A 23,811-nucleotide genomic window follows, 5' to 3' on the forward strand; every position below is an offset into this window, starting at 1 on the left:
CCGTGCAGGAGCCGAAGACCGCCGCGGTTCCGGTTCCGGCCGTGGTGGGCGGGGCCTGGGGGCGGGAGCGAGGGGGCTCCGGGTGGGGCGGGGCCGAGCGCGTCCCGGCTAACCAGAGGGACGTCGCTAAACCTGTGGCAGAAGGCAGCTGGGAGGGAAATGGCTGAGCTTTTTTTTAAGTTCGTGGACAGTGCATCCTTGAAATACTTATTTCCAGGGCTGTGTCTTTGTGCCTATATGTGTTTTCAACTTTTCTTGTTGAGAATACATCCATCTGTACTACTTGTGTAATCACATTAAGGATAAAAATGGTAATAATAATAATACCAATGATAGCCGGGTGGAATTGATCCAGCAGTATGAAGATCCTGAATGCCCTAGCGCCACAACTCAATCTCAGGCAAGCGGAGCTGCCGAAGAGGATGCCCGCGTCTGTGCTTCTGCTTTCTTGACATCCGCTGTCACCTTGGAGATACCCCGGTTCATCACCCAGCCTAAGTGTCAGGCTGGGCGCCAGGCGCTGGAGCACAGCTGAGCCAGGCCACACCCAGCCATTTCCTTCTTATTCTCTAATGATTTATAACATTTTTATTTATTTTGACAAATAAAAATAGTTTGTATTTAAGCTGAACAACGTGACGTGCTGATATATCTAAACATTGTGAGATGGCCACAATGGACTTAATGGTCTTATCCATCACCTCACTCATTTTTTGTGTTTCTGGTGAAAACATTTAAAATCTATTCCCTGCAAATCTCAAGTATAGGACATAGTTATTATTAACTATGTCTCCAGAACTTATTCACTTATCATTTAAAGTTTCTATTATTTGCTCAATAGCTTCCCTTTCTCCCAACCCTCAGCCTCTGATAACCACCGTTCTACTCTTTTACAATGATGTCAACTGTCTTTTTTAGATTCCACCTGTAAATGGAATCATGCTGTATTTGTTTTTCTGTATCTGGCTTATTTCACTTAGCACAATGTCTTCTAGGTTCATTTATGTCACAAATGACAAGGCCCCATTCTTTTCTAAATTTTATTTAAATTTTTAAAATGTTTTTCCTTTTTACAGGCTGAATAACATTCCATTATATATATATGAAAAAGCATGTAAAAAAACATTGGCCAACTTAAAATAGTTTTCCTCCTTAAATAGAATGATTGATTAACCAAATCTTGAGTTACTTTACAGACAGTACTGCTGCTGCTGCTGCTGCTAAGTCAATTCAGTCGTGTCCGACTCTGTGTGACCCCACAGACGGCAGCCCACCAGGCTCCGCCATTCCTGGGCTTCTCCAGGCAGGAACACTGGAGTGGGTTGCCATTTCCTTTTCCAATGCATGAAAGTGAAAAGTGAAAGTGAAGTCGCTCAGTCGTGTCTGACTCCTAGCTACCCTGTGGACTGCAGCCCATCAGGTTCCTCCGTCCATGGGATTTTCCAGGCAAGAGTACTGGAGTGGGGTGCCATTGCCTTCTCCGACAGCACTACACAGATACAAAAGGGGAACCCATGTCTCCACAATGACTTTCAAATGAAAACTAACAGAAATGTCACTGGCACCTTTTACGAGGCAAGAACTCTTTCAATAAGGAAAATCTGGCTTCCAGCAGACTGACTTGAGACTAGAGAATCAGTTCCTAAGTTTGAAATTCCCCTAACCCCTTAAATTTCACCCTGAATCTTGGATAGGGGAGACAGATCCGAGACCTGTCTCCCGTTCCCTCGCTGGTAAACCTCACAATAAACTTCATTCTTTCCTCAAAAGCTGATGTCACAGTATTGGCCTCTATGATAACTGGGTAATGCTCCCTTGGTTGGTAACGCAGGTGTGCGTGTGCATACATATACACAGACACAAACACACTTCTTTTCCATCCAGCTGTGGACAGACACTTTGGTTGTTTCCGTATCTTGGCTACTGCAACTAATCCTGCAGTGAACATGGAGTGCAGGTATTGCTTCAAGATAGTTCATTTAGGTTGCATCACAGAAGTGGGATTTCAGGATCATATGGCAGTCCTATTTTTAATTTTTGGAAGACCTCCCATACTGTTTTCCATAGTTGATATATCAGCCTACATTCTCACCAACAGGGTACAAAGATTCCCTTTTCTCCAATCCTGCCAGTGCTGCTTATCCTTTAACTTTTTGATGATGGCCACTTTAATCGTGTGAGGTGGTGGCTCACTGTGGTTGACTTGCACTTCCCTGATGATTAGTGAGCCTGAGCATCTTTTCACATACCTATCCCAGACCTCCTTACCTGAAACAAAGATTAAGGAGTGATGAGAAGAAAGTGAAATGGTCACACTGGTGGAGAAACAGTGCATGGCCCTAGAACCTCTGGAACCAGGGTGCTGAAGAATGTGCACATGGCATTCTGGGGTTACATGCACTGTTACCCCTGTCTGCCAAAGGCACTGCTAAAAGTCAAGGCACGCGCTTTGGCGGACTCCTGGACGGAGGAAAACCTCAGCAGCGTTAACAGTCCTTGGAGACCCAAAGACGCCAGAGTCTGTCCATCGGATTCCCTTCAGAGACAAATAAATGTCAGGCGTCACTTACCACCCCAGTACTGGCAATGCGACCCTTGGCCGCGCCACGTACAAGGCCGGGCGCCTGCAAACATGAGCGAGCCCGGCCTCTGACCCTAAGGCTCCTGGGCCCAGCCCACCCGAGTCTGCCAGCCCAAGCGCATCCCCGAGTCCTCCACTGAACACCTCTGTGCCCCTCAATGTCCCCGAAACGAGCAGCGGTCGTCTGTAAAGCCTAAGGTGCCGCCTCGGCTGGTGGGCCGCAGAGGACTTGACAGCGCCTGCAGAGCGCTTCCCGGCGCCCGGCCGTCCCACGACCGCGTCAGTGCCCTAGGGGAACCGCAGGGCGGCAGAGCTGGGGAAGTTCCGACCTGCAGCCCCCCTGGCGCCCCCTAAGTGCGAGTCCCGCAAGCCCAGCCCGCCCGGCAGGCGCCCCCACCAGGCCCTCCCCTTCCGGTCCTACCGGCCGCGGAGAGCCCGGATGGAGCCAAGTGCGCATGCGCAGGAGTTCGGCGCTGCCGTCGTCGGCCGCCGCCGACCGGGAGCGCGTTGATGACGCGTCCAGAAAACACAGGAAGTGAATACTACGGGAGCCGCGGTGGCTCAGAAAGGCGCCGCCGGGGCTGGCACGCATGAATGGGAGCGGAGCTGGGGCGCGCCGGCCCAGGGGACCCGCCTTCAGCGAGGGCGCTGCCATAGCATGGAGGACGACGCGCCCGTGATCTACGGCCTGGAATTCCAGGTGGGTCCCGGAACGGCCCCGCGGCGCCCGGTGCCGCCGAGGTCACTGCGGAGAGGCCTCGGGGGGCCAAAGGCCGCGGTCATCCAGGAACGGCCGAGGGCCCGCGAGACGCCCGGGGGGCGCGGCGGTCCGGCCCGCGACCCCCGGCCGTGGGAGCCCCCGCCGCCTGCCTGCCGCCCCGGCGTTCCTTATGGCCTGACTCTCACGGCTGTACTTGCTTGTGAACAATTCCGAGAGCCTTGCTGTTCTTGGAGGCAGGCGCCGTATCTGTATTACTATTACTGTTTTAACTTGGACACGGTGTTTAAATGTACACTAAAAGTTGCCAAGATGCAGGGGGAGTGCTTATGTCCCCTTCACCGAGTTTCCCCTAATGTTGGCATCTTCCTGTGGCCCGGGCACAGTGACCAAAGCTTCGAAACTAGCTCTGAAACCATCCTGTTACTCTTCCCTGGTGGCTCAGATGGTAAAAGAATCTGCCTGCAATGTGGGAGACCTGGGGTTCGATCCCTGGGATCAGAAAGATCCCCTGGAGAAGGGCATGGCAACCCGCTCCAGTATTCGTACCTGGAGAATCCCATGGACAGAGGAGCTGGTGGGCTCCAGTTCAAGAATTGCAAAGAGTTGGACACGACTGAGCGACTTTCACTTCAGTTCAGTTCAGTCTCTCAGTCGTGTCCGACTCATTGCGACTCCATGGACTGCAGAACGCCAGGCCTCCCTGTCCATCACCAACTCCCGGAGTCCGCCCACACCCATGTCCATTGAGTGGGTGATGCCATCCAACCATCTCATCCTCTGTCTTCCCCTTCTCCTCTTGCCCTCAATCTTTCCCAGCATTAGGGTCTTTTCAAATGAGTCAGCTCATCAGGTGGCCAGAGTATTGGAGTTTCAGCTTCAACATCAGTCCTTCCAATGAACACCAAGGACTGATCTCCTTTAGGATGGACTGGTTGGATCTCTTGCAGTCCAAGGGACTCTCAAGAGTCTTCTCCAACACCACAGTTTCTCCAACACCATAGTTCAAAGCATCAATTCTTCAGTGCTCAGCTTTCTTTATAGTCCAGTTCTGACATCCATACATGACTACTAGAAAAACCATAGTCTTGACTAGACAGACCTTTGTTGACAATGTCTCTGCTTTTTAATATGCTGTCTAGGTTGGTCATAACTTTCCTTTCAAGGAGTAAGTGTCTTTTAATTTCATGGCTGCAGTCTTGGTCTAACTTTCCTTTCAAGGAGTAAGTGTCTTTTAATTTCATGGCTGCAGTCTTGGTCTGCAGTGATTTTGGAGCCCCCCAAAATAAAGTCAGCCACTGTTTCCACTGTTTCTCCATCTATATGCCATGAAGTGATGGGTTGGATGCTATGATCTTAGTTTTCTGAATGTTGAGCTTTAAGTCAAATTTTTCACTCGCCTCTTTCACTTTCATCAAGAGGCTCTTTAGTTCCTCTTTGCTTTTTGCCGTAAGGGTGGTGTCATCTGCATATCCGAGGTTATTGATATTTTTCCTGGCAATCTTGATTCCAGCTTGTGCTTCCTCCAGCCCAGCGTTTCTCATGATGTACTCTGCATATAAGTTAAGGTGGTCTGGTATTCTCATCTCTTGAAGAATTTTCTACAATTTGTTGTGATTCACACAGTCAGAGGCTTTGCCATAGTCAATAAGGCAGATGTAGATATTTTTCTGTAGTTCTCTTGCTTTTTCTATGATCCAGCAGATGTTGGCAATTTGATCTCTGGTTCCTCTGCCTTTTCTAAATCCAGCTTGAACACCTGGAAGTTCTCGGTTCACATAGTGTTGAAGCCTGGCTTGGAGAATTTTGAGCATTACTTTGCCAGCGTGTGAGATGAGTGCAGCTGTGCGGTAGTTTGAGCATTCTTTGGCATTGCCTTTCTTTGGGACTGGAATGAAAACTGGCCTTTTCAAGTCTGGTGAATTTAGCATTCAGTAAGTGTTATTCTGATTATTATAATGAAACAGAATTCTTACAGGAGCATTCTACACAAGGCAGTATCTCAGTGCTCTGTGAGTCAGGAACTGTTGGGCCTGACAGCTGGCTCTATCACACAGGGCTCCTCTGGTGGCCCAGACAGTAAAGAATTCGCCTGCAGTGCGGGAGACCTGGGCTCAGTCCCCGGGTTGGGAAGATCGCCTGGAGAAGGGAAAGGCTACCCACTCCAGTATTCTGGCTTGGAGAATTCCACGGACTGTATAGTCCACGGGGTTGCAAAGAGTTGGACACGACCGAGTGACTTTCACACACGTGCTGTATCACTCAAGACTGGGGCCTTAGAGACCAGTGGAGAACGGAACGGCGCTGTGTCTTGGGCACTCTGCTTAACATTGTACGTATATTTCGTTTAATTCTCACATCAGTCATATTGTTAGATGTTATTTTTCCTGTGGTTGGAGTCCTCGTAACTAGTAAGTGATGGGGATTCTGGCCTAGGTGGGCTTTAAACCCAAACCAATTTCAGAGCCCCGTAACCAGCAAGTGAAACTGCCTTCTCCTCAACCACGAGGTGCACACGTGGGTACGTCCAGAGGGCGCCTGCGGAAGAGAGAGGCTTCCCTGACCTTGTGCTCCCTAAAGTGTGCATCTTCTTCCAATGCTTCTTAATAACTTTTTGATCTCTTTAAGTAATCCCCCAAATAACCCAGACGTTTTGATCTTCAGTATTGGATCTTTGAGGTAACTAAAATGTTGTTTCCTAGGATTTTGGACAAATCAGTGGAGTGGATTGTTGCCTTGGGCCTCAAGTATTTTATCTGAATATCTTATCTTAAAAGAAGTAGCTGATTGTCACACTTCTTTACACAGCTCGTTGGGCCCTGGCTTTCTTGAATCTGGAGAGCAATTACTGTGTGTGGGGAAAGAGAAAGTTAGCTAAGATGGTGGTGGTCAGGCTTTCTCGCCCCACGTTTTGTAACTACGTGGTTATGTAACAGTAGAGATAACTTAAAGCTCTGTGCATCTCAGTGTCCCCACGTGGCCACCGCCATGTCTGTTCTGTAAGCATGTATAAGCTCCACCCGAAAAGCCCTTGAGGCTGCCTTATGACTGTGTCTGCTGGGTCAGCCCCAAGGGAATACAGCATTTCTGCTGCTGGGCCAGTCAGGAGAGAATCGGCACGTCGGCAGTTCTTAGGGCTCCTTGAGTTTTCCTGCAGGCTCCCCGCTGGTGCTGTGCCTGCCCCGGGTTCCGTGAACAGTGTGCATAGCAAGAAGCAGTGGGACAGCGGAGGTCATCAGCAGCATGAACAGCCAGACTCAGGACCAGCCCCAGCGGAGAAAAAGAGAAAGTGCAGTCGCAGTGGAGAGTTTAGAGCTGAGTCAGCGCCTGCTGAACCCACGCCTGCGGAGCCCTGAGGGTCCCCAGGGCCTGCAGACAGCCAGAGGGGACGCTCGGGGGTGGGTGACGCGCAGACAGTACAAGGAGGGCCTGGGCGATGATGGGGAGAGCAGCGCTTGGGGTCAGCCGACACCACGCCCTCAAGCTTCTGCTCTGGCCCGGTAGCCCAGAGGACTGCGGGCGTTATGAAGGCGGAACGCGGGACGCTGTTCCAAACGACGCCCCGTCCACCTCTTCCGGCTCCTTAACTGCTCCCTCCATGGGCGGCAGGCTTGGGAAAGTCTAGGGATGGCAGCAGGCAAAGGGGATGCAAATCTGGGCTGATTTGCTGGCAGCGGGAGTTGATAGAAATAAAACTGATAAAGGGACCACTGCTCTGCTCCTAGAGCGACGGAGATAGCTAAGACCAGAGCAGCAGTTTACTTGGTTTGGGAAGGGCCACAGCAAAAGATACGGGCAGTTCAGTTAGAAGATTACATGGCGTCCGCAGACCTTCCTTCTGATGCCTCTTAAAGGCTGTGTCCTTAAATTGGACGGCTCCCCGTGCAGAGCTATACGGTAAAGACTGTGTCCTTACCTTTGGAAACCGGATCTCTCCCTGTGTGGAGGCACTCTGTAAAGGCTGTGTCTGTGATGTGGGTTTAGAACAGTGGAGTGTAAAGACTGTGTCTGTGATGTGCTACTAACCTCTGATTCTCTGGCAGATTTAGGACAGTTTGAAAGCATTTGGAATAATGTATGTGGGCTGTGAATGCCACAGATTCCTTCTTTGAAGGGGAGGGCCCAGCGCCTATGGCGGGTTTGAAGGTCCTTAATAAAACCTGTCGGAGAAGGCAATGGCAACCTGCTCCAGTACTCCTGCCTGGAAAATCCCATGGATGGAGGAGCCTGGTGGGCTGCAGTCCATGCGGTCACTAAGAGTCGGACACAACTAGCGACTTCACTTTCACTTTTCACTTTGATGCATTGGAGAAGGAAATGGCAACCCACTCCAGTGTTCTTGCCTGGAGAATCCCAGGGACGGCGGAGCCTGGTGGGCTGCCGTCTGTGGGGTCACACAGAGTTGGACACGACTGAAGTGACTTAGCAGCAGCAGCAATAAAACCTGTGGAGGCTTTCCTGCCATCTCACGACGACAGCTGGTGGAGTGGACTTGGCCATGGAGCTAAAGTCACTCCACGTGTGGTGGGTGGCCCTTCTAGCCCCATGAGAGCAAGGACTGCAACGTGAGTTCCAGATGACACCTGGCATTGAGTGTGCTGTGTACTGGGGACGTGACTGTTTGCTGTAGCATCTACTGCTGTTGCAGAATGTCTGTTCAAGGGTCAGCGTTACTCACCAAGGAAACAGCGTGAAAATGAACTGTGTGCAGATTGTGAGCCGAGAGACCCTGAGGGGGTAGAATGTGGAGAAGGAGCACATTGGCCAAGAGGGTGGTGGCCAGACCCTTTTGGCCCACGGCCTCTCGCTCTTGCTCGGCAATCTGTAAATGTGGTTCTGTAACAGCTGGGATCACTCACAGCGCTGTGCGTGTGCATCACGCCACGCTGTCTTCGGCCACGTCTGTCTGTAAGCGTATATAAGCTCCACTGAAAAGCCCCTGAAGCTGCGTCAGGTCTGTGTCCGCCGGGTCAGCCCCGAGAGGAGGGAATGCAGCGTGTCCGCTGCTATGGCTGTGGCCCCAGTCGGGAGAATAAATGAGTCTGCAGCTCCCACGGCCCCTCGAGGGTTCTCCAGCTTCCCCGCTTGCGCCTGCCTGCCCTGTTCAGCAAACGGTGTGGACAGAGAGACAACTGGTGTAATCGGCAGGATGGTGCACCAAGATGTTGACCACTGGCTGAAGGTGATGAGGTCTGGAGGGTAAAACGAGGCAGCTCAGTGCCGGTAAGAGGCAGAAGAGCAGTGTGGGTGGCTGTTGAAATGAGAAAGTGCTGAGCACATTCGCCTTTCTGCAGCACTTTGACTTGTGTTCATGGTTTTTGTTCTTTTTTGTGTGTTTAAAAAATTTTAAACAATCAGTGCTTTCAAGTCATTTAAGTCAGTTACTGCAAGTCTGGTTAAAATCACCAGACCCCAAACATTTCCTTTCCACCTTATCTGGTGAGAATAACCTCTCTCAGCGTTTCAGAAGGTGTTTCTTCTAGTCTTGACCTGCCCGCTCTTCCCTCCCGGACATAACCTGGTGACTGGACACCGTGGCACCTGAGGATTTTCGGCTTTTTCCCCGCTCTCCTGTCTCCCGTCGGACTCCCAACAGTTAATCACAGTCTTTTGCCAAATCTTTACTCAGGTTTCTCCTTTTTTTAATTGCACAATGTTTTGTTGACTGCTGATTCAAGTAGGGTTCTCTGCCATGTTTAGCCAGCATTTCAGGACTTCTGCTTGGAAGCAGGGTGAGTTTTAGGTTCAGTGCTTGTGTGTGTCCTGGCTTCCCCAGTTAATGCCTTGCTCACTAGCGGTGCTCAGGGCACCAGGTTTCTCTCCCTGGAGTTTCCACCCCCTTGTCCTGCATGCTTTTGAGCCGGTGCCTAAGTTCTTGCGTTTCTGTCACCACAGTGAAGAGCAGCTGCCCAAGGTGGCTGTGGTCAGGCGCCCTCACCCCCCCGTTTTGTAGGCTGATTTTATAGGACTTAACAGTAATCGTTGTCAGTCAGTCAGTGGATCTGCTGCTTCCAAACCAATGCACAGGGACGCTGCCTTTTAACCTGATGAACTGAAGCTCAAGGCTGTCTTGCTGTTCCATTTCATAGACCTGCTGCATCTTCAGAGGTTGCGTGTGTTCCTTATTTGGGGTTTCTGTCCTTGTGCGTGGCGTGGGGTCTGGTTCACGGTCCCGCCCGCCATGTCGGCTCGGGTTCAGTTGTCTGGGTGGTCTTGCCGAGCCTCTCCAGTCTGTTCTTCTCCCTCTCGTTTGAGGAGGTGTTTGCTCTCTAGTTTTGAGTGTCCCTGTGTCTGATCGTGGGTTCTGGCCCTGCCATGGCCCTGCTGCCTGGCGTTTGCACCTCCTGAAGCCTTTTCCCCTTGTCTCCCTCCAGCCCTCCCTCCAGTCTTCCCTCTGATCCTTCCTCTGGTCCTCCCTCCGGTCCTCCTTCCTGTCCTCCCTCCAGCCCTCCCTCTGGTCCTCCTTGCTGAGCTCCCGTGCCGTGGGCTCTGTAGGTGGAGGCAGCCCTGCCTGGCCCAGGCCGACAAGTGCTCGCGGCTCTGGGTTTTGCAGCGCTCGTTTCCCCCAGGGGCCCCCAGGGCAGCCCCCCGCTCTGCCCCATGGAGCTCCAGCCACCTCCTGAGATGCCAGTAGGTCCCCTGCCCTGTTCTAGTTGGCGCCCCGGTGTGTGGGGGACCCCTGTTCTGGCTGGCCCCTCTGGTGGTTCCCCGGCCACGGTCCTGCTTTGCTTGGGGCGTGGGCGCCAGCGTCTTCCTCAGCATCTTCTCTCAGCGCCGACCTTCCCCATCTCAGAGGTGGTGTTCCCTGGGCACTTTTGGACTATAGACGTCTCCACGTTTCACTGAAGATGGTTGGTTTCTGCTCTTCAGGCCCCTTCCTGCCCTTGCAGGACTTCCGGAAGTCTGAGGAGGGAGGGGCGAAGCCTTTAGCCCAGGTGACCATGGGCAGGCGGTCAGCACCCCCCCCCCACCCCCAGCTTCTTCCTCTCCTGGACCTTGCAATTCATGCCTGTGACAGCTTCCTGAAGCCTTGAAACAAGCTCAGGGTTTTGGATTGAGTTTTTCCAGTTGGCTCTGCAGGAGATGTGGCTCAAACCACCTGCTCTGCCCTCAGTGGGAGCCATCTTCTGCTCTGTTATTAAGAATAATTTGTTCAAACAAGTCAATGACGTAAATAATTTTGTTAAAGACAAAATTATATATCTTTACTGTTTAATTTTTGTTTCCAATCACAGTTGTTTCCAGACCCTTCGGAAGCGCAGTTGGGTCACAGGTCGTACAAGAGTCGGGGGCTCCTGCTGCACGTTTCTAAGCTGCCTGGCAGACCCTCTGCCCCGGGGGCTCCCTCAGCGGCGGTGCAGGCGGTGGCTGCCCGCGTGGTCTGTCCGTCCGCCTCCACCCACGTGTGCCTTCTTCTTCCCCCTGCAGGCGCGGGCTCTCACGCCTCAGACCGCGGAGACAGACGCCATTCGGTTTTTGGTTGGGACGCAGTCTCTCAAGTATGATAATCAGGTAACTATTTCTGACAAATGTATACATGTTAATTACCAAGCCTGTTCTTAGTTTTATAGCTATTTTGTTCTTGATTTTTCAAGTAGCGTTTGAGAATTAATGCCACCCAGACAAAGCAGAGCTTTCATTGGGATTTACACAGCCCGCTGTATGTAACGGCCGGGCGCGAGGAATTTAACCTTGTTCTGTGTGTCGTTGCAGCCGTAGTGTAGTGTTTTGTGGGTGCGCCGGGGTCGCCATGCAGGTGGTTGAGGGTAGGAGGGTACGTGGGCAGTGTCACCCCTTTGACCCCGGCCACTGGACGACCGGTTTGATGACTCATGGCACTCTCTAGCTGAGGCTGGACGAGGCCCTAATCCCGTCTCAACATTGAGTTTAGGCTGTCACTGCGGGTGATCCAGGGAGAGACACAGGGTGTGGCTTGTCTCTAGGGTAGGAAGAATGATGTGTTCTCACGAGGTCAGGTTTTCAGCTTGGCCTTGGCCAGACCTCAGATGTCTGGCCTTGAACGAATGGACTAACCCCGCTGGACTTCATCTTGCTCGTCCTCCAGTGGCGGCGGAGCCATGGACGCAGGTGCGGGATGTTGCAGAGACTCACCCGCCCCGACCCTGGGGGAGCGCGCGCGAGGTGGTGCCACGTGGCGCAGCCCGCCTCCGGAACCCCGCCCCCGCGGGTGGCGTCAATCGCCGTGCGGGCCTGCCCGGTGCGGATGGGCGGATGGGCGTGGTGAACCCGCTCCTGTGCGGACGCGACTTCGTGTGGCCCCGGTGACTGGGAGCTCATTTGGTGATACCCGTCTAGAGATTCACACAGTCTAAATGTTCACAGTATTTAACCTGTATTCCGTACACCGAAAACATCGAAAAAGCTTTACATACAAGGAACATTATTGGGATGGTACAGAGGATGGGAGAAAACGGGAGGCTGCCACGCACGACATGCCATTTGTGATGGTGCAGCCACGTGGTTACCCTGGCTGAATCTCCTCCCTTTCAGAATGGTGTTCATTCACTGCAGGCAGGAAAGCTGAGTCTCCTCAGAAGCATCACAGCTGAAAAATTCTCAGGGGGTTCTTAGATGTTAAGACCGTATGCAGTACGTGATCACCAGTGTGTAAAAAAAAAAAAAATTGCAATATATACAAATATCAAATCACTCCATTGTATGCCTGAAGTTAATATAATGTTCTGTCAACTATACCTTTATATTAAAAAGGTATATAAAGTACAAAATTGCATCTCTGCATAGAATAAAGACTAGAAATAGGTCAAAAGGGCCCAAAACGTGAGCCATGGTTATCTTCAGGGGATGTGCATATGATGTAAATTGTTTCCTTATAATTTCCGGTTTTCTGAGTGTGTGTATGTGTTGCTTTTCTCCTGGAAGATGTCAGATGGGACTGATTTATTTATAAAAAGAGTCAGCCGTGGCTGTCCCACAGGCAAGAGGAGAGTGGCCCCGTGCAGCCTGGGGTGCTGCTGGGGGATGTGGGGGGAGGAAGGCGCCCAGTGCCAGCGGGGACACACGTGCGTCTGGAAGGACCAGAGCAGCGTGTGATGGGGGCGCTGGGGCTCAGGCACCGAGCCAGTGCACGACCAACTGCCTTTTCCTTATCTACTTACTTTTCAATGCCCCTCATTTCCGGGCCTGTACTACTGACCTTTTCGGTAGAACATCATTTTTTATTTATTTTTTTCTGGCCGCGTGTGAGTTCCCCAATCAGGGGTCGAACCGCGTGTTTTAAGATGGCGCGCCCTCCTCCCTGACTGTCCCTGCCCCCTTCCCCGTCCTGCCCTGCTTCCCGCGGCGAGGGCGTCCGGGGGCCTCCCCGTGTCCCCTCCACCTGGCGAGTCGCGTGTGTCCCCGTGTGAGTGCTGTGTGCATCCCCCTCCAGGGAGCGCTCGCAGCCGCTTGCAGCCACAAGCTGGTGAGGGATAAAGCCGGTGACACCCGGCCCTGGCCGGGAACGCTGGGGGACCAGCGGCTGGACAGGTACCGGGGGTGCCCTGGCCCCGTCTCCAAACAGAAGACTTGGCCCTGAGCAGCCACGTGGTTCCTCCCAGGGCCCGGCTAGGACGTGGCGAGGTGGCCACTAAGCACCCCGTCTCCCCGCCCCCCGCGCCTGCCGTGACTGTGAAGCTCAGCTGCTGAGGTTTGCTGTCCGGGCGGCCCCAGGGCCAAGCCCGCCTGCCCTGTGGCTGTGGCAGTGGCCGTGGCATCGCGTGACCCCCAGCCTGGAAGCCCCCTGCCCCGCCCCCGCCCAGCCCGGGCCCGTCCTGGGAAGGCGGGCTGCTGGCGGGATCTCTGGCCCCGGGCTTCGCCTCAGGCCGTCAGCGCCTCCCCGCAGCTGGCGATTCCCGGGGAAGTGCCCGGCGCTGGAGTCCGCGCTGCTGAATTCAGCTCGGCTCTTTCCGCTGACAGTTTCCGGGGCTGTCACAGTTGCGGGCCTCCCCGTGCCTGACGAGCCGCTCTATGTTCTGTGACGGCAGTGTCGCCCGGGGCCCTGCCTGCGGTCAGAGCTGGTCAGGCCGCCCTGGAGCCTCCTGTCGGGGGCGCGCCTTCTCCGGGGAGGTGCTCCTCTGGTTGGGAGCTGGGCTTTTGCAGGGTGGGGGTTTATTTGCTTCTGCACCAGGCTTGCCCTGCAGAGGCCACCTGCGCGATGCTCGTCCCATTGAGGAGCGCCAGGCTGACCGCTGTGGGGTCTCCGTGAAGCCCTTTCAGGGCTGCGCCTCGAACCCACCCCACGTGCACCTGCCCCCCACCCCCCACCCGTCCTCCCATCTCACTCCCAGGAGTCGCTCCCCTCTTTGTGGTCTGGGGGCTCTGGTCTCGCCGTGTTGATCGTGTCCTGTGTGTCCTTTTTGAAGCAGTTCTGCGTGTGTTTCTCGCTTGTACATGTGGTCACGAGGAGAGAGCTGGCTGACTGTCCCCCTGACCGGCTCCCACCCCAGCTTTTCCCTGGCCCTTGACCACGTGTCCCCTCACTGTGGGCTGAATGCTGTGTCCCCCCGCAAACCTGCACATGGGAGCCAACCCCGACGTGATGGAGGTAGGAGGGGGCCCTCTGGAAGGCGCTGGGGCCTTGAGGATGGAGCCTCGCAAGGTGAATCTCCTGGCTGGCGGAAGGGTGGAGATGTGAGAGTCCCCAGAAAGGGACAGAGACGTGGAGTGAGCAGGCGCCGCTGCAGAAGGGCCCCAGTAGCCCTGCTGGGGCAGGGCCGCCCCAGACCTGAAGTTGGGAACCGCGAGGCACCGTGGGGCGCAGCGCCTGGAATCACTGCAGCATGAGCCTGCCTGCCTGCCTGAGGTGTCGCCTCCCCGAGCTGCCGGCTGCACGGCTGGCTTTGGATCCGGACGAGAGGCAGGGCGCGCCGGCGGGGAGGCCGTGGTGTCTGCTGGGGGCGGCTGAGCTGGAGCTTCTCGCCCAGCGGCCCCGCGGAGGGCCGCTGTGGGTGCCAGGAGGACTTCTCATGGGGAGATGCTGGGGCTTTACTTTTCCTAGGGGGGAGCTTTCACTTTTTAGTTTCCAATTTTGCCACATTTTTTTTTCCCCTCTGAATTTTCAAGTTTACTGAGTTCAGTAAGAGATGAAACGGACAGAGTGTGTTGGCCTGGGGTCATGTGCTCGCTCTCAGGACAGGGGCCGCTTTCTCTGAGCCCTGATTCTGTGAGAACACGAGCGGCCTTGATTAAGAGCACCTTTACAGGCTTCCTAGTAAGTTTGATCACCCTGGCTCCTAAACTCTATAGAGTGTTGTCTACACCCTTAGCCCTGCACTGCTAAGTCCAGCTTTAAAATTTTAATAATGGTAATTCAAAATATGAGTTTGAGCTTCATTGAAAGTGAAAGTCGCTCAGTCTTGTTGGACTCTTTGCAACCCCAAAGTTGCAGTCCATGGGATTCTCCAGGCCAGAATACTGGAGTGGGTAGCCGTTCTCTTCTCCAGCAGATCTTCCCAACCCAGGGATTGAACCCAGGTCTCCCGCATTGCAGGCGGATTCTTTACCAGCTGAGCATTCAGGGAAGTCCTTGAGCTTCATTCTAAGCTATTAAAAGCTCAGCAGGGGTGTGAAGACCTCACACACTGCCCAGCCGAGCACACACGTTCCCCCCTCGGAGCCAACACGAATTGCTCTGTGTTCCTCGTCCCCGTCATCTTTTGCCCTCACCCTAACCGTAGTGTCTTCTCCGTGATGTAACTTGCTTTTGTAACTGGCCTGCAGCTGCACATGTCAGTGCGTGTGCACCTGACGTGAGCAGCGTAGGTGGTGGTGCCCTGGGCGCAGGCACCTGGGTCACAGCCTCTCCCCGGGATGCGGGGCTGCCTGGCCCTCTGCTGACCTGCTGTGGCGCGGAGCCCCGTGTTGTGGCGGGTGGGCACCTCCTGTGCCCCGACGGTGGGGGGGTTCACGGCACTTGCTCTGGAACGAGCCACGCTGCTCCAACTTTGTCAGCCCCGGTTTCTTCCCCTGTAACCGTGGCTAGTAATGATACATCATCCTGTCATCATCGAGGTCTCTTCAGGATTAAAGGAGCCAGCGTGGTACAAATAGCTCAAGTGTCTGCGGCGTATCAGTCGCCATTCCTTTGACCCCTGCTTGTCGGCGGTGCTGACGTCCCCGGCCCTGCCCGAGCGTGCCTGATGACAGCATCTCCCGAGGTCGTGTCCCAAGGACCAGTCCGTGATCCTGCTGCGGGCGAGGACGTGTGGAAAGAGCCTAGACTCTGAAGCTTAAAGGGCACGTTATTAGAGTGTCAGATTAGGAGAGGTGGACCTGGGGGTCATGGACTCCTCCCCACCCCCGCCGTGGAGGGCGGAGGCTGACGTTTACCTGGGCTGGAGGAAGACCCGTGTGGACCACAGACCAGAGCCTGGCTGGACTCCCTGCCTTCTCGTCCTCACAGGAAAGAGGCTCCTTCCCCAGGTGGGAGCGGGGACTCTGCGGCAGCGGGAAGTGTGGGGAGAGATCAGGCTGGAGGGACAGCTCCTCAGCCAGGAGCCGCCCGTGTGCAGGGGAGGGTGTGCACGCCCCCAGGTCCACAGCCCCAAAGGAGGACCGGGAAGCCAGCGCTCCCGTGCTCCCCACGCAGCTGTCCTGACAGTGCTCCCGGCCAAGGAGGACAGCTCAGCGCATCCTTTTCTCAGCACTCACAGATGTTCTGGTAAGGCGGAAACGTGTCAGATACTCAGGAAGAAGCTTCTTGCTCACTCTAACAACACAGAAATAGTTCCCGGGTTTGTGTATTGCTGTTTAGTCTATGTTCCCGTGCGACTGTTACAAACTTCATATAGAAGCTGTCCACCCGGAGTATTTCCAAACCCACTGCGAAAACTCCACTGGGCCATGAGTGCTGGAGAAACTGACCGAAAATCGTCTCAAAGATTGAAAACAGTGTTGCTGGTGTTTAATTTCCTCACTGCCCCCGGAGAAGGGCGGCTTCTGCCTGGCCGCGTGGTCCCAGCACGGTCGTCACACTCTCGGGCACGCCGCGGCTTGGGTCGCACAGGCTGTAGGGGGCAGTGGTGGGCTTTGAGTTCTGCCCAGGCCGGCCCTCGAGGGACAGGGGAGCGACTCCGTGTGAGAACGTGATACAAGGGAAGCAGCCAAGGGCAGAGCCAGAGGCCCTGGGCCAGCAGGGGGAGGTGCTTCGGGTGTCATGGAAACGTTTTTTAAAATAGCGTTTTAGTGTTTGTTCTGACTGCAAAACAGTGCTTGAAAAAAATTTAAAAATAAAACCAAACCACAAAGAAGTAAATGAAAAGCCTCTATAATTTCATCACCCAAAGGTAACCAGTCACTTTCTGATTCTCTCACTGGGGCGTGCTTACTTTTTGGCAAAAAGCGTGTGGAGCGTTTGTGCGGTTCTTTTACTGGTTCTTTTTTCCTTTTGTCCCCTGGAGAAGGGATAGGCTGCCCTCTCCAAGCCCTCTCTTCTTGGGCTTCCCTGGTGGCTCAGCTGGTAAAGAATCCACCTGCAATGCAGGAGACCCTCGTGTGATTCCTGGGTCAGGAAGTTCCCCTGGAGAAGGGAAAGGCTTCTCTCCGGTATTGTTGCCTGGAGAATCACAAAGAGTCTGATACGACTGAGCGACTTTCCCTCTCCCTCTCCCTTTTGTATATGCTATGGACCCTTTTCCCGGCACTGGAAAGTGTTCAGAGAAGAGTGGCTGGCTTCACGCTGTTGTATTACAGTCGGTTCACCTGAACAGGTCCCCGCTGCCAGGCACATGGGTGGCTTCCGTTTCATGGTGACGGTGAGTGCCACAGCGAACATTCCTGATTGGATATAGGTCTTTGTGCAGATCCATGATTATCAGTATAAATTGATTTAAAAAACTGTAAATTTTATTTTCCCCAGTGACTTGATTATTGATAAGAGAGTGAATGTGAACATCATTTTCATTCCCCTAGAAATTATCCGGAAGAGCGTGGCACTAGCATATTTAACTTTTCACTTAGTGGCTGAAACATGATGCTACATGATCAGAGGGGTTGGTGGCGGTCGGCCTTATTTTTAGGAAGCGTTTTAAGAGGGGCTGACCTGATGTGCAGCACTGTCTCACCACTTCTGTCCTTGGCTGCTTCCAACATGAGTTGTGTCCACTGTGGACGGGACTGATCGGGGCTAAGCCTGGTCCTCGGCAGGCAGCAGCGCCCTGCCCCGCTCAGCCGAGCCGCAGGCCTGGGCTGGTCTCGGCAGGCGGTCCCCTCCTGCAGACTCTGGCCCTGACACCCGCCAAGGCCTGACTGTGCCTTTGATGTCTCATCTGGAGGACTGGGCGTGGCGGGGCAGGGTTCTGTGCTCGCAGGCTTAATACTTTGCAGGGATTTCACACTTGTCTTTTGAGAGGTATAGAGTGAGATGCGCGGGTAGAAGTGAGCGGTGTTAGTGCAGTACGGAGGTGCGTTTGGTTCTCCTGTTAGTCTCTGACCTGTGAAGGCGAGTGGGAAGTGTGTGAGCTTCTGACCGGCTCTTTCCTTGTGTCTGTAGATCCACGTCATAGACTTTGACGACGAGAACAACATTATCAATAAAAATGTGCTCCTGCATCAGGCGGGGGAGATCTGGCACATTAGTGCCAGCCCCGCAGACAAAGGCGTGCTGGCCACCTGCTACAACAAGAGTGAGTATCCCCAGGGGTCTGGGTGCCCGCGGGCCACCTGTTACAACCAGAGTGAGTGTCCCCGGGGGTCTGGGTGCCCGCAGACCACCTGCTACAGTGAAGTGAGTGTCCCGGGGGTCTGGGTGCCCGCGGAGGGATGGGTGCGTGGTCCGTAAGCTGTGGACTCAGGGAAGTGCCTTCACAGAGAAGCTGTGATACTGTGGGTGGATGGAGACTGTAATAAGCGGTTGTTATAGTCCAGGGCCAAGAAAGGAAGCTGGAACCACAGCTGTTCCCGGAGCGTTGACCCCGGGACAGGGGAGGGATGAGCCTGAGGGTCTCCGCCCTGGTGGGTGGGGGCACAGCCACCCGCATCCTCGCTCTCCCGCACCCTCAGAGGGCGGCGGGCTTGCTTGCGTCTTTCTCGCCATCTCTGTGCGTGTCAAACAGCCGGAGGGTGAAGGGTCAGGGTCTGGGAGCCACGCCTCTCAGCGCGCTGCGTGCTGCCACGCCCCCACGGGCTTCCGCCCAGCCCCGGTTCACCTTCCCGTCTCTGGGACCCTTTAGCATGTACACATCCTCCGTCGCTACAACCTGCAGGCAGACAGCTTCTTGCAGAGTTCTGTTCTTTGTTGGAAAATGATAGCGAATTTGCAGTCGGTTGAAGTAACCTAGACGTTCAGATACTTTCTCTGAGCAAGCCGCCCCCCCATCCGTCTAGCGCCCGTCGGTGTCACGGGAGGACCGGACACATGCAGTGGGGTGCTGGGGGTCGCAGCATCAACGTGGTCTCTAGCGTGACGTTCGCTTCTCAGGAACCAAAGCGTCACGTGTAGTGTCCAGTGAGCATCGTGCTTCTGAAGGGGAAGCAAAGCGCGTGCATCTGCTGACCCCCGGACTCACGGGGTCCTTCAGACAGGTCCCCACGTCCGGCAGGCAGATGTAGGCCGGTCTGCAGGACGGCTCTCTGCCTGGCTCAGGCGTGGCCCGGCGCGGCCGAGGTGGGAGCTCTGTTTAGGGGACGGAGGCGTCTTGTGTCGCTGGAAGTGCTTGGCGATGACCCGCGCTTCTCTCCCCGGTCCCCCTCCCTCCCTGGTCCCCCTCCCAGCGGGCGGCCTCCAGGTCCTGCCACCGTCTCCTGCCGCGATGGGTTGGCGGGCGTCCCTCCAGAGACGGCCTCCTCTTCACTCGGCCTGCAGTTGGGCATCTGCCCTGTGTACACCGGACCTGGGGGGGTGATGGGGGCCATGGCAGCGCCCCAGGCCTGAGCGGGCTCCTCTGAGGGGTAAAGGTGACCCAGGGGGTCCCAGTGCCCTGGCTGGTTCAGGAAGCCACTTCTTAGGCCTAGAACCTTTCACTTCTCACCCAGTGACATGCGGTGTGGAATGGGTGCAACTATAGGCAGGAATTGTGTCCTTTTATCACTCGGAGAGGTCATGTGTGGTCTTCAGAGGCTGGAGTTCTTCCTCCTCCTTGTAAGCACCGAAAGGAACCACGGTGTAACTTCGCTCACCTGCCAATCTCTAGATCCCCAGCAGGAGCAGACGCTGCCGGCTTTATGGTCTGTTTTTTTTTTTTTTTTTAATTTATTGAATTATAGTTGCTTTACGACGTGTTAGTCTCTGGTGTGCGGGAAAGTGATTCAGCTATACATACACATGTATTTATTCTTTTTCATATTCTTTCCCATTATAGTTTATTCAACCGACGTTGAATATACAGTTCCCTGTGCTGTGCAGTAGGCCCTTGGGTATTTTACATATAGTAGTTTTTGTCTGCTAATTCCAGATTCCTAATTCATCCCTTCCCACCTTTTCCCCTTTGGTAGCCATATGCATTTTTTCCTGTGTCTGTGAGTCTATTTCCGTTTTGTAAGTAAGTTCATGTGTATCGTATTTTAGATTCCACATGTAAGTGATGTCCTCTGATATCTCTGACTTCCTTCACTTAGTATGATCATCTCCAGGTCCATCCACGTCGCTGCAAATGTCATTATTTCATTCTTTTTCATGGCTGAGTAGTATTCTCTTGTATATATGTACCACATCTTCTTTATCCATTTATCTGTTGATGGACATCTGGATTGCTTATATGTCTTAGCTGTTGTAAGTAGTGCTGTGATGAACATTGACCTGCATGTATCTTTTCAAAAAGACTTGGACCTAGCTGAGTGAGTGAGCACAGTACACAGCACGTGTTTTCTTTGCAGAAATTTCTATTTAGACTCTCTGCCCATGTTTTGATTGGGTTATTTTCTTGATGTTGAGTTGTATGAGCTCTCTGTATATTTTGGAAATCAGGCCCTTGTCAGTTGCGTCATTTGTAAATATTTTTCTCCCATTGTGTAGGTTGTGTTTTTGTTTTGTTTATGGTCTCCTTTGCTGTGCAAAAGCTTATAAATTTGATTAGGTCCCATTTATGTATTTTGGCTTCTGTTTCTGCTGCCTTGGGAGACTGTAACGTTCTTGGGTTTAATGGATTTTGCCACATTTGGTTTATAGACCTGGTTTGGTGAGTGATAACTCGCATTTAAGCTCATGACAGTCATTACAGGAGAACCATGCTTGCTTTGTCAGCAGCCACGAGAGCGGCAGCAGCTGGCATGAAGGCTGCTGGCCCGGGACATCAGACGCTGTTTCAACACTTCAAGGAGCGGCCGCTCGTCACGCTCCCATTTTACTGATGAAACCGAGGCATAGGAAGGCTGAGCGACTGTCAAGTTCGCGTGTCTGGTGGGGACAGGGTTGGGGTTTGGCCCTGGATCCTGTTCTGGGCGGTGCCCTTGACAGCGAACAGCATCTCTTTGGTCAGAGTCCCACCTGGGGCAGGAGGGGGCCTGTTTAGAGCCGGCTGGTCCATCTGGGGGCCACACACCAGCGCAGCATGAGTCTCTGGCTCCAGACGCTACTCCGATGTTTAAACTCACCATTCTTCTGAGTTTTTCCTGTACTTTAGATGTGGGATGTGGAAAGAGGGAACGCCTTTCCTTCAGGCAGTAGGTGCTCAGCTAGGAGGCGAGAGGTGAGTCTTCTCCCCAGATCCAGGTGCTGAGGATGAGCACATTGAAAAGAAGTCAGAAAGTTCTCTGGGGAGAGCAGTCTCTGGGGAGCCCCCGGGAGCTCTGTGCCAACCCCAGCCCTGCAGATGTGGGGGTTCCCCACAGGGCCGGCCCCGGGTGTCCTCCCCACCCCAGACTGAGTACAGCGGGGCAGGAAATGGAAGTGGTCTGCACCCCATTTTAACATGTACAGGTTTTCTGGCCTCTCTTGCTCTGTGGCTAACATAGATCCGATGGGCTTCTCCTCACTGAGAGCTCTGTGCGCTGACCAGTGTCCGCCAAAGATGACGTCGCCGGGAGCAGGAGCCCGGGTGAGGGCCTGCGGTTCTGTAGGTGCCATGCGTGGGGGGGTGTGTCTGCCGCGTGATCATTAGGTGTGTGTTTCGTCAGCTCCTCTTCCATCTGGGGTTCACGTGGAGGTCCTTCACTTGGGTCCCTGTGTCTGGTGAGAAGTGGGAAACCAGCCATGTGAAATATTATTTTGGGATCAAGTTACTGTTTTGTTCCAATGCTGTTTCCTTCAGGATGTAGATACGCTTAACTCTTACTTGCCAAAAAAACTGCGTGTTACTTTGTTGCCTGTTCCCCTGAACGACTTATCCGTTAGTGAGGAGTAGAAGGTGGCCCTGGCGAAGAGAAACACAGCCCCACCCATCTCCGGCTCATCCGCCGCTTGCCTGCCTGCGCAGAGGAAGCAGAGCTTCTGCACGGCTTGGACCGAGGTGCAGGGCTGAGGAGTGGCCCGTTACAGGGCCTGGCTGGAGGCCGGCGCCAGGCATGTGGGGCGTGGTGTTCGCCCGGGAGATTCGAGCCGAAGCCCCACCCCATGGCTCATGGTGGGTGCTGGGCAGGTCACACACTGCTGCTGACTCTCACCATCGCACCATCTCGTTCTGCACGTGAGGAAATGTGATTATGACAGCTACCTCTGAATGCTAAGGTGCCAGGCGCGGGCAGTTCATTTATTAGGATTTTTTCCAGTTTATTGAGATATAATTGACATATAACCTGTGTTAGTTTCAGGTGTACACCATAACGGTTTGAGTCACATACCGTTAAACTCTCTCAGCAACCTTCAGATATGCACTACAGATGAGATCAGGCGCGTTCAGGGTGGTATGGCCAAAGACTGAAATATACGGTACAGTGTTGTCAGCTGTGGGCTTCCCAGGGGCCGCAGTGGTAAAGAATCTGCCTACCAGTGTAGGAGATGCGAGAGACGTGGGTTTGATCCCTGGGTCGGGAAGATCCCCTGGAGAAGGGAATGGCTACCCACTCCAGTATTCTTGCTGGAGAATCCCATGGACAGAGACTATAGCCCGCCAGGCTATAGGGGTTTTGCAGCCATGGGGTTGCAAAAGAGTCAGACACGACTGAGACACAGCACGCATTGTCGCCCGTAGTCGCTGTGCTGTATGTTACATCCCCAGGACCCATGTATCTCATAACTGAAAGTTTGGACTTCCTGACCCCCTTCACCCAATTTTCCATGCCCCCAAAACCACCTCTGGCGACCACCGCTCTGTTCTCTGTAGCTGTGAGCTTTTTTTTTTTCCCTCCTAGATCTCACATACATGTGAGATCATTCAGGGTTTGTCATTCTGCATATGATACCTCATCTCACTTAGCGTAATGCCCTCCAGGTTCATTCATGTTGTTCCTAATGAAGAGTGCCTTCTTATGGCTGAGCAATGGTCCGCTGTGCGTCCACACCACGCCTCCTGTGTCCACTCACTCAGCGATGGGCACTTGGGTGGCTTCCGCATCTTGGGTGAGGGTGATGACCCTGCTGGGAGCATGGGGTGCCCGGTATCTGATTTAACCCTGCTTTATCGCACTTCCGGCAGGACCTTGCTACGGTGATTCGTTGGTGATTCCAGAGCCCCTGACCCACATTCTTTCAGGCTGCGAGGAAATTGTTTCTGGGGCAAGGATTTTGTAAACACTTTTTGTTATAAAGATGTTTTCTTCTTGTTGGTTTTTGTCACCAAGAACAGACACATAACGGTCCCCACTCTTGAGTGATGTTTGTGATAATGTTCAAATCTTGGCGTTTAGAGGCCGATGAGATCAATGATCTTAACACAGGGCCCTGTTCTTTCTTTAGAAATCCATCATATTTTACAGACCCAGTATTTTGTTGCTTGTCCCAAATGTCCCAAACCCGCTGGTGTTCTTCCTCTCATCACCGGGCTGTGTGACCTGGACTGTGTTACCAGAGCCTGTACTGGCCTCTCACTTTTAACTGGAGGGTAGCTGCTTTACAATATCATGTTGACTTCTGCCGTACAGCATCGTGAGTCAGCTATAAGTAAACACACGTCCCCTCCCTCTTGAACCTCGCCACGCATCCCAGCCCTCTGGGGGTCACAGGGCATCCTGTGTTACACAGCAGCTTCCCGTCAGCCATCTGGCCTCTGGCTTTTGAACTGCAGGTGAGGAGGGTTCCGACTGCCGGGTTTATCTGAGCCTGGCTCACTCCTTCCAGTTTCCAATTTTGGATACGGAGGCCTGGACAGTGAGTTCGGACTGCAAGGGCCGCCTGCATTGTTCTTGTGCAGCCATCTGACGGGAATTAGATGGAGTTCCAGAACATGGGGGAAGTTTTTAATTAGCTTCTGTTTTTGGAGACGGAATCCTGGATTGCTTCTTACTAACCTCTTTGGATCCCATCTGCCTCGTTTCCATGTCCTCACTGACTTCCTGTAGCACCTCCAAATTTAGTATCATCTGGAAATTTAATTAATGTGCTGTTTACCGCTCCTTCCAGATCGCTAATGAAGATGTTAAATAAGATGTGGTCCCCCGGGCTGGCTGCTGGACACCTCGTCAG

The 23,811-nt window shown here is 53.6% G+C and overlaps 1 protein-coding gene across 2 annotated transcripts in view; it reads left to right on the top strand.

Moving 5' to 3' along the window:
• Positions 1-3,090: 3,090 nt before the first annotated feature.
• The window catches only part of EIPR1 (EARP complex and GARP complex interacting protein 1), a 62,920-nt gene continuing 42,199 nt past the window's right edge, over positions 3,091-23,811 (top strand). The window contains exons 1-3 of one of the 2 annotated variants that reach the window (XM_043452852.1): positions 3,091-3,281; positions 10,728-10,811; positions 17,809-17,941. In XM_043452852.1, the coding sequence (XP_043308787.1) occupies positions 3,240-3,281; positions 10,728-10,811; positions 17,809-17,941 (259 nt within the window). In that variant the 5' untranslated portion in view covers positions 3,091-3,239. The remainder of the gene's footprint in view (positions 3,282-10,727; positions 10,812-17,808; positions 17,942-23,811) is intronic. The other variant, XM_043452854.1, reaches the window with a different exon arrangement.

Source organism: Cervus canadensis, chromosome 30 (assembly GCF_019320065.1).
Source record: "Cervus canadensis isolate Bull #8, Minnesota chromosome 30, ASM1932006v1, whole genome shotgun sequence".
Classification (NCBI taxonomy): Eukaryota; Metazoa; Chordata; class Mammalia; order Artiodactyla; family Cervidae; genus Cervus; species Cervus canadensis.